Source organism: Aristolochia californica, unplaced genomic scaffold, assembly GCF_029961685.1.
Source record: "Aristolochia californica isolate CCGP_79_NKW_82.1479 unplaced genomic scaffold, dmAriCali1.0.hap1 SCAF_9, whole genome shotgun sequence".
Taxonomy (NCBI): domain Eukaryota; kingdom Viridiplantae; phylum Streptophyta; class Magnoliopsida; order Piperales; family Aristolochiaceae; genus Aristolochia; species Aristolochia californica.
Window position 1 is genome coordinate 11,592,751 of NW_027182290.1, and position 10,984 is coordinate 11,603,734.

Here is a 10,984-nt window from a genome sequence, read left to right on the forward strand (position 1 = left end):
CAATTAATTACTGATTATGGACTTGTCGTTGCCTCCATCATTCCTAATAAAATCAAATTAGGGCGGTAGGCGGCTAACCAATCATTGCGTTTCTCTCTGAAATGTCTCTTTTCTCATTCGCATTTCCCGGGAGAGGGTCCCATTGGACGGTGCTGTCTAGAACCACCACTCCACATCGTGGCCGGAGGCGCCATTATAAAAGCTTCGAGCTCTATCGCTTTTGGATTCGTATCAGACGGCCTCGAGTTGCTCGGAGCACCGGCAACAGAGAGGGAGAGAGAGTGCGTAGGGCGCTTGACTTCTATTGTAAGAATGGTGAAGATCGCTTTTGGTAGCATTGGGGACTCCTTCAGTGTTGGGTCTCTGAAGGCGTACCTGGCGGAGTTTATCGCCACCCTTCTCTTCGTCTTCGCCGGCGTCGGCTCCGCCATTGCTTTCAGTAAGTATTAACAGGCGTATCTCGTTAGAGTTTCGCGGAGGTTCAATGGATGAAGCATGATAGTACGCAGTAGTTGAATTGGACGTTCTTGCTAACTCATGATGTGGTACTCGTGATCAATGTACAGGTAAGCTGACCGCCGGTGCTCCACTCGACGCCGCTGGTCTAGTGGCGGTCGCCGTCGCTCATGCCTTCGCCTTGTTCGTCGGTGTCTCCATCGCTGCCAACATCTCCGGTGGCCACCTAAACCCTGCGGTGACATTCGGATTGGCCATCGGAGGCAACATCACCCTCTTCACCGGCTTCTTCTACTGGGTCGCGCAGTGTCTTGGCTCCATCGTCGCTTGCTTCCTCTTGAAGTTTGTCACCAGCGGCGAGGTATTTAATCGAAAGCAGTGCTATAATTTCACCTAGTAAGTGAGAAATTAACCAATCTGATGGGTATGATATTCTTTTGGCAGCCGATCCCAACTCACGGAGTCGCAGCGGGAACGAACGGCTTCGAGGGTGTGGTGATGGAAATCATCATCACCTTCGCACTCGTCTACACCGTCTACGCCACCGCAGCAGATCCCAAGAAGGGTTCTGTCGGAACCATCGCTCCCATTGCAATTGGTTTCATCGTGGGTGCCAACATCCTTGCCGCCGGTCCCTTCAGCGGTGGCTCCATGAACCCAGCCCGCTCCTTCGGCCCTGCTGTTGCCAGCGGAGATTTTTCCCAGAACTGGATTTACTGGGTTGGTCCGCTCATCGGTGGTGGACTCGCCGGCCTTGTGTACGGCGACATCTTCATCGGATCCTACGCTCCCCTCCCCGCTGCAGAAGACTATGCTTAGAGCTGTTTTAATGGCTGGGTTTCAATGAGTACGGAAGACTCGATACTTGGGAGTCACGGCTTCAATAAAAGTGTAGATAAAATTCCTGTGTTCTGTTGGTTCTTGCTGCTTCTGTCTCTGTCTCTGTCTCTGCGCCCTGTTTCTGTTCTTCATTGAGCAGACCTGCCATAGATCAGCCATCAAACTTTTAGTTTTTGTAATTTCTAGTTTCCTCTGTTTCTCCTATAAAATGCCTGAAAATTTAAATTAGGAACTTTCTTTCTTCATCCCCCTGATCTCTTACTAAGGAGCTCTGGGTGGGTCTATTTAAATAAAATTTCAGAAGCTATTTTTAATTCAAAATAAAACTAATACCTAGTCTTCAAATCTGTGTGGATGGTAAAACAATGAAGTGTCTACCTAACTGGAATTTTCTGGACCCTATCCACACCAAGCCCTAACAGATCTCAAACCTTTTAACTGTCGCACTTACTAATCCTATGTGCCAAAAAGTGATTGGTTACAATATTTTTTATGAATGCCATTCGTTTCATTTTATTTGCCATTATCACTATCTTTATTTAATAAAAACAATAAAAATAAATAAAGTTTTGAGTTATTCAATTTAAATTTAATGGTTAAATTTATAATTAGGTGTACCTAATTAGATTTACTCATGTCTAATATTTTGTTTTTCTTTATTTTATTATATTTATAGCAATATCATTATCTCCATCTTATCATTATAAATTATAAAAATAACAAAAAAACTCTAAAATGAATAGTAACATGAATGCATAGGGATTCAAACTAAAACAAACCAAGGAAAATAAGTATTAAGTCATTCAAATCAAATTGTCCATTCATGTGTTCCTCCTTCAGTCTTATACTTGGGCACAAAAAAATCCCCTAGTTCTTGATAATTGATACCCTAAATTAAAATTTGCACTTTTATCTTTTAAAAATTCTAATGAGCTCTTGTTTAAATTTATAAATTTTGATTTTTAAGAAACATCACAATTTAATTAATTATATAATTTTACCCATAGTAGACAAAATGATAGGCGATGACTCTTGTACGATTTTAAAATGGACATATTATATTGTTTAAAGATTGCCTTCTTTTAGAACAATTATTTAAGAATTTATAATTTATAAAATTTATATTATCTTTAACAGCTATAAGTAAATACATATTATCCATTATCTAATATATGACCTAAACTAAGTTTTCTTACCACAAAAAAAAAAAAAAAAAAAAAAAGTTTTTGATGTGAAGATGTTGAGAGTAGAAACTTATGTACTAGAGTTGGCTATAGATTCCTCTCATGTGATATTAAGATATAAAATGAAATAATTGGATTTTGGAAAGATTTTTTTTAGTTTAAAGCAGCAATAAACATGGAGGCAAGAGAAGAGTACAAAGAACCTTAGATGTCAAGGTATCAAGCCTTAGCATCTTATACATTACTTATTTTCCTTCGTTTAAAGCACTCTTGAAATTTTAGGAGTAAAAATTTCATCTAATAATTGTAATATAAGTATATTAGTGCTCTATTTATAATGAAAAAACCACATTGAATTAAGAGTAAAATTAAATTGTCAATGTCCCAATTACATCGATAATAAATCTTCTAATAAGAAACAAAGAAAACAACTATTATAGAGTACTATGTTAAAGAAAATAGAGGCATTGTATGTAATTAAGTGAATGAGTGGCATATGATGTAATTATGTATAAGTTGATGTTCTTTCTTTTACTCAAGTATTAGGGTTACAAACCCTCACATCTATTAATAATAAGTAACGGGGAGGGCTCAAGGGATGTGCACTAATTTGTCCCTTTTCTCACCTCTCTTTGACTCACACGAGCTCCCTCTTCTCTTTTGATGTCTTTCTCTCTTCTCTTCTTCTTCTTCCACTCTCTTCCCCGAAACCCTAAACCTTCTAAGCAGTGGGAGATTGTTAAGTTGTGGAACCTAATCAGCGCCTTATGCTGGGTCGATATGCAGATCGACCTTTGTGGTAAGGTCACCGTGGGGGTTGGAAGGGGCTGGGAAGTCCCCCTCCGGGGGGTGGAGCCCCTGCCCGGCCCACGATATATTAGTTGCTATTTCATTAAGGGTAATTTTTAAATTTTACTCTTGTAAAATGGATGCCCTAATTTTCTCTTTATAATTGAGGAGGCGCCACTATTAGGGTTTTATTATAGCGGCAAAAGATAAGACGTGGTCTCACCTTGAGGTGAACCTATATAAATCTTGTTGTTTGTTTTCGTACTTGCTTTTTCTTTTCTTTCGTAATTATTATTATTGGTCTTGTTAGTTTGGAATTAGGGTGTTTAATTCCTAACAGAGGGGATCCAATCCATTATGGCCTGTTGATGCCTAGGATACTATGAGACTGTTATTATTAGGTCCATTTTCATATTTTTCAAATCCCTTTCTCGGGACCCATCCCCTAAATGGATGCACATGGTACTTTTAGGGTTTAGGAGACTGTTATTACTGTTAACATCTGCCCGAAAATCTTCCCCCTTGCGTTTTACTTCCTCTCTTCCCTCCTTTTCGTGGTTTTTTAAAATTCTTTTATTCGGAACTACCAAAATGCCCCTATCTTTTTATCTTATTTCATTTCCATGGCTAACATTAATGAAATATACTATTACATTTGTAGCTTTTTTAAGTAGAGATGTAACTATCACTCTTATGGCCTAGTACTAGGCTGCTATTGCTTTTCAAATTTGGTATTTTCTACGATTTATGGGACTGTTATATGGAGTATCTTCAACCTAAATTTACTTCTCATTCGTTATAACTCAAATATACCACTACATTCATTTCAACATAAAAATAGAAAATACATTATAAGTTATGGAACAAAAAATTCCGTGAAAAGTCTCCTACAGAAACAATTCCAAATCTTCAAAAAACTTGAGTATATGTCATTCTCATAAGATGAAAAGGAGAAACCAAGATTACAAGATGTCCGACTGCTAGGAGGTCCTCCAGCTATAGACAAAAACTTGAGCAAATAAATTCATCTACAGTTCTTGGGACCAAGTTCTGAGGCCAGGTCAGACACCTCAATGGAAAATTTTCATGTAAATCATGCAAGGTCTATACACCAAATTTGACCAAATTTGTAAAACTAACATTAGATTAGTTTCTCTGTGATTTATTTCAGCAGGTGATAGGTTCATTGTAGCAAATAAACAGACAATTCGTAATGATAATAAAACGTGTACAATGCATGCTAATGCAAAATAATGAAATATTTTCCCTTTTAGTATTTTTTATTTTTTTATTGAAAAGGTTTAGTTCTTTTTTCTTTTTACTAGCAATTAGGTCTAGGGTAAATCGATAATTTATAAGGTTTCATTTAAAGAAATATTTACCAATAAAGCCCTTTTTCCTAAGGGTAGAACAAGATATTTTCTAGACATAGAAGTAGCAAATTGCTTTTTTGATATTTCTGCAACACTCTAGGAAAGAAAAAGAGTCACATTGAAGCTCTCTGGAGTCATGACCACCAATGACCTGGGACCTCTAGCCGATCATTACCCCAAATAATCTCAGACACTTCTTCTTTGCCAACGGCTGTCGGACTATTTGTCGGGCCTCCTCAACCTCTTCTCCTTTTTCATTATCCTCATCATTAGACCTACTCGTATACTGCCTCCCTAACTCTAGCTCCGGTCCCGCCATCTTTTCATGATTGAAGGCCCCAACTATATTTACATTGGTTTCATTGTTGTAGTTTACATCAATCATCCAGGATCTATCCACCCCCTCTAACCCTTCCATGTATTCGTATATATAGAATGTAACCAGATCCTTGTCTTTTAGTTCCTTATCCCTCTCAACCGGCTCCATCCCCTTGTAACACTTAGCTCTGGCTACTCTTCCAATAACAATACCTAAACTTCCACGACCTCAAATACTTATCAAAGAAGACCAACTGAATGCCCTCCGTCTCCTAGACGGGAGGGAAGAACTTAACTGCGTCTTTCTTTCGAATCACTAGTCGGTTGAGCTTCCCGACGTCGTTCAGCGTCAGCTCATTTAGAAATAGCTCCTGGCATATAAACTCCTTGGCTGGCAGGACCACTTCCATTCGCTAGATTAAACCAGGAGCTACTGTTAGCAGCCATCTTTACGTTTTGGGTCTGGACATATTCGACAAACTTAGACTCATAGGACCCTTCGTTAATCATGCCAAGCATGTCCTCAATGGTGAAGAGGTTTTGAAAGGCGAGTTCCCTATAGGAATGGGTTGTCATTGGGAAGTTACGGTGGCAGTCGCTGCTCCGAAGCTTGATGGCGGAACTGTCGTATGTAAGACGGTTCACGAATCGTCCCCTAGATGGTTCATGATCCATCACTTAAGTCACTCGTCCGTCGTCGATTTTCCATTGATGGTGGTTTCCGGTTACAACCTTATGGTTTCCCGTCGGTTTGATGGTCTCCTTTGATGGAGAGGAGGTTATAAAAGGGGGTCTGGTCTAGCAGAGGTATGCCTGAACGTTGCCATCGACGACCCTCTGCGATAGACGAGACATTCTGTTCATCGGAGATGATAACCGAGAAGCTTTATTTGACGGAAGTTGATGTTGGAAGATAGGCCCAAGACCACACGTCCAAGGAAGACCCACATATCTAAGAGTTTTATAAGACGGGTCACACGACCAAAGAAGGCCCACAAGATGGGCCCAATCCCATTAGAAGTAGGACCCACCATGATTACCATGAGCTGACATCCTTATCACATAAGTTGGAAGATCAAGAAGGACTCACAATGGCATCTTTATCTTATGGTCACATCCTAGAAGATTTTTAGTTTGATTTATGTTTGTATTTTATCTATATTGAGTTATTTAATTATGCTAAGACTTATCTTTATGTGTTAGAGTTTGGGGGTAATTGGGACAAAGGTAGTTTTATTGTAATTGGAATCTACCGCTTCACCTCTAGAAACCATTGCTACTCATTAAAGTATCAAAATTAATATACCATTGTCTTGGAGCCTGTTTAAGAGTATACAAGCTCTTTTGAAGTTTGCACACCATTGTCTCCTTTCCTTGTTCTTTGAAGCCTTGTGGCTGCATCATGTAATTTTTTTCCTCCAAATCACCATGAAGAAAGGTTGTCATCCCACTGCTCTAAGTGAAAGTCTTCATTTGCCACTAGTCCAAGCATTGTTCAAATAGTAGTCAATTTCACTACTGGAGAGAAAATCTCAGTGTAGTCAATGCCTAGTTTTTGTTGAAAGCCCTTTACCACCAGTCTTGCTTTGTATTGCTTGTTGCCATCATGTTCGTCTTTTATTCGAGACAACCAATTATTCTGGAAGGCCTTTTTCCCTTTTGGCAACTCAATCAACTGTCGTGTCTGATTGGATAACAGTGAATCCATCTCATCCTGCATGGCCAACTCCCACTTAATTGATTCATCAACTTGCACGACTTCCTCATAACTCTATGGTTCACCTTTATTAGTTAACGGTATATAATTCAGTGCAAAGGAGTACCTATTTGGTGGTCTGCTAGTTCTGGCAAATCTCCTGAGTTCAGTCACAAGAATATTTTGATTTACTTTTGTGGGTATGTTTTCTTGGTATTCCTGATCAATATTCTTCCTCTCAATAACTGGAAGATCTCTCAGCTGAGTCACTTCAAACTTCTTGGCTTCATCACTTGTGTTCTCAAACGTTGTTCTCAACTTGTCTTTATATAGGGCATCTTCATTAAAGATCACGTCCTTGCTCCTGATAACCTTACGACTTTGGTCATCCCAAAAGCGATAACCAAACTTGGTACCCCCATAGCCAATAAAAAACATGTCTTAGATTTAGTATCAAGTATACTTCTAACAGTAGAATCAATATGAATATAAGAAACACAACAAAAAACTTTCAAAAAAGAAAGTTTTACCTCTTGCCGCTCCAGACCTCTACTTGTATTTTGCAATCCAATGGTATTGAAGGACCTATGTTGATCAAATAGGTAGAGGTGCTAAATAGCCTAAGACTAGAACATCTTTGACAATCCCACATGTAATCTCATACTCCTTGCATGCTCGTTCAAGGTTTTGTTCATCCTCTTAGTCACACCATTTTGTTGAGGTTTTCCAGGAATGGTCTTCTTCATCTTGATTCCATTATCAACACAGTACCGCTTGAAATCATAATCTATGTATTCTCTCCCATTATCTGACTGCAACCACTTCACCTTGAAATTTTTCTCATTCTCAATCATTTCTTGAATGTATGGTTGTGTCTATATGAGAGTTGGCAAGAATGCCTTAGAGAAGTATGAAAAATAATTCTAGATGGATAGCTTGAAGACACTCAGTTGTTTCAAATACACCCTCCCTACCAAATTCAAAGATTGACTTCCCTCGAGGATGCCCATATTTTTCCTCCCCCAACTTATTTAAAAGCCAGTTAATTTGCCAGATAACAATTGCAACATCCTCATAAACCAGAGTAGGATTCGGTGACTTGCAAATTGTGTATTTTTTGTGGCCAATATCTGTAGTCATTTTTTTTAGGGAGAATTGTGTTTTAATCTTCTAAAATTTGTCAATTTGCAATCTATATTTTTAGTTTTAAACTATCATATGTTTTGTTACTCTTGAAATACAATTTGTCCATAAATTAATGGTCTATTTCTATGCTGTTATATATCATTAATATGCTCAGTTACCATTTTACCATGGGTGTATTGATATACAATGGAAGTATTTGAAGGAATACAGTATTTTTATTAAGGTACTAACTGTAGGCTGATTTTGTCGATCATGTAATTTTAAATTGAGGGAATTGACTTTAGAGTTTTTAATGTTTCCTATCATATCTATGCCACCGAGTAGGCTGGAAGTATGATCATGATAATTCTTGTTTTAAGAGAAGCATATAATACAAAAGGCTAATGCGATCGTATGAAGTCTTTCTACATATCCTTCCTACAAAAATTATTGGTCTTGCTCTATTGAAGTCTTTCAACATCTTGGCTTGTTAATGGTATTAGTTATTGTATGAAAATTTTCTAGTAACTTTAATTGCTAGTTTTTTATCTGTCAGTTAACCAAGACAAATCTTCTCTTGCCTTCATGATATCCCTTCAAACTAATTCTTCAATGATGTCTATATTACTTTTTGCATGCTATCATTGTTTTCTATATTAATTTTCTTCAGTGATTTTTATTGTTTATGGTTGTTTTATTCGCTATAGACTCTTCTATTTTTGTTCTAGCATTATGATTAGCCAAAGGTGTTCATTTTTCTTCTTCTAATATTCTTCTATTTTGCTTAAGTGTGTGGTAGCTCTTTCTAGCCATGCCAAATGTATTCTATTATGCACTGGAAGTACCCTCTCTCAGAGTTAGAACTGGACAGTTTTTTTTTGCCTTGCATTTTTCTATTTGATATCTCTTTTTGTTATCTTTGTTCGTTCCAATTTCGTCCCTCAGTTTAGATATTCCCTATATGCCAAACTTGAATGCCTCTATTTTGTAGGATGAATGTTCAACATGTGGTAATAACTTGGAGTGGCTTGGAAGAAATCTATTATTTCACCTTCCTAAGAGTGACCAAATGCTAGGAATGTTTTCTTTAACTTTAATATTTGGTGTTTTATAGGTTTTAGGGGTTTCAGGGTTCCCTTTAATACCTATGCCCTTAAATAGACAAAAAGAACATAAAGAAGACTAAAAAAAAAGCCAAACAAAGAGACTACCAAAAAAGGTTTAGGGGCCTACACCCTAAACCCTAAACCCCACCTCAAACGCTGAAGAAATCTGAAATGGCATTTATTCCACTTCCATAAGATAGATGAAAAAGTTACACACATTTCCTTTATCTTTTCCTATTTGTGTTTTTATAGATTTGAAGTGTTTCAAGGGTTCCTTAAACACCAAACCGTAATCTATACAATTAGAAAGAGAATCCAATATACAGACAAGACCAAATAGAAAGACTAAGCGAAAAAGGCCCCCATCAAACTAAAAGGTTGTAGGGTTTTAGGGTTCAAGGAACCCATGAAACCCTGAAAAACTATAAGGTTTGGGGTTTGAATGGTTTAAATGTTTAGGGTTTGAATGGTTTCAAGGTTTAGATTTTGAACTTTTTTGAAGATTTAGGGCTTCAATGGTTTGAAGGTTGAGGGCATCAGTGGTTTGAAGGTTTAGGGCTTGGATAGTTTGAAGGTTTAAGGTTTCAATGGTTTGAAGGTTTAGGGCTTCAGTGGTTGGAAGGTTTAGGTAGGGGTGTCAATTTTATCTGATTGCTCAATTTTCAGTCCGCCATTTATTAAACGGAGCGGAAACAAAACCAAAATCTTACCCGTATATGTAATCCAGGATGTAATCTTGTTAGGCAATCATTCACTGTGTTTTTCCACTGAAGCACCGAGTTGAAACTGCATCATATTTTAGGTGCATTAGTATGACTATTGGTATATAGAAAATTATTTTAAAGGTACTATAAAATCAATTAAGTCATGTCCTTCCTTCCATTATTAAACCCAACCTATATGCCATTATTGAGGGGCAACATACCTGGCTCAAGAGATGGTGGATCTTTTTGATAAATGTAAGCTTCAAAGAGTGCTCATAAATATTGGTTTAAGCGGATGATGAAGTGAGTTGAAATTTCTTGGATTTTGTTATGTTAAGAATGGGTTGAGGTAAAACGAGTATTTTAGAAGAGGGGCATTAGGCAAAGGGACCTTTTATTCCAGATATTATTCAAGAGGTGAGTGAATATCTTTCAGGATTAACAATTGCTAGAATTCGGTTGGTTAAACCAGATCCATGACAACTCGGAGCTTGATATTCCTATCCTTCTGTTCGCCGATGATACATTTGTTTTTGTCAACATTTTTTAATCAAATTCAGAGCAACAAAGCCATTGTTTCCATATATGAAATCATGACAAGCCAAAAAGTAAATTAGTATAAGTCAGTAATATATGGGATTAATGTACATCAAGAAGAGCTTAGAATAATGGGTGACCATCTTAGCTGCCAGGTATCTCATTTTCTGGCCTCATACCTTGGTCTTCCTTTCTCTATCAAAAAGCTAGGTCAAACATTGAGGTAGAGTACAAGGCAATGACTTATGCTGCCAATGAGCTTATGTGGGTAAAATTAGTTCTAGTCGAATTGGGATTTTAAATTAAAGAGCCTATGGTCATGTGGTGCTACAATAAAGGAACTATATTCATAATTAGTATCCCTATTTTTATTAGAGGACCAAACATATTGAAGTGGACTGCCATTGTATTAGAGATGTTATAATGCAAAAGAAGTTTATTGCACCTTATGTAAGATTATATTAACAACTTGAACGCATTTTTATTGAAGCCCTTGGGAAACATGTATATGATATTATGTGATAAGTTGGAGCTATTTGATATTTACCCTTCAGTTTGATGACGAGTATTAAAAATATAGAATAAAAGGTGTTTTGGTCATTTTACCCTTATGCCTATTGTTGATTGAGACATATTTTAGAGAAGGCTTCCATGAGTATGGCTCCTTATGTTTTCGTTTTTATATTTTTATGTTGCAAGGTGTAATTGATGCATACAAGAAGAGCACTATTGCCATTTGTATTACTTTCACTTGATATTAAAGAGATTAGGTGTCGATTAGCCCTTGACTGATGGCTGCTCATTCAACATAGCTTTCTGTATCTTTGCCAGGAGGGAAGGTGATCGGTTTCTTGAT

General features: G+C 37.4%; 1 protein-coding gene across 1 annotated transcript; it reads left to right on the top strand.

Moving 5' to 3' along the window:
- The first annotated feature begins 221 nt into the window (after positions 1-221).
- LOC137940322 (probable aquaporin TIP-type RB7-18C) lies at positions 222-1,475 on the top strand. Its single transcript, XM_068785317.1, has 3 exons — positions 222-439; positions 567-817; positions 901-1,475. Exons 1-3 carry the CDS (start codon positions 313-315, stop codon positions 1,273-1,275), a joined length of 753 nt encoding a protein of 250 aa, XP_068641418.1. The 5' UTR covers positions 222-312; the 3' UTR covers positions 1,276-1,475.
- Positions 1,476-10,984: the final 9,509 nt, after the last annotated feature.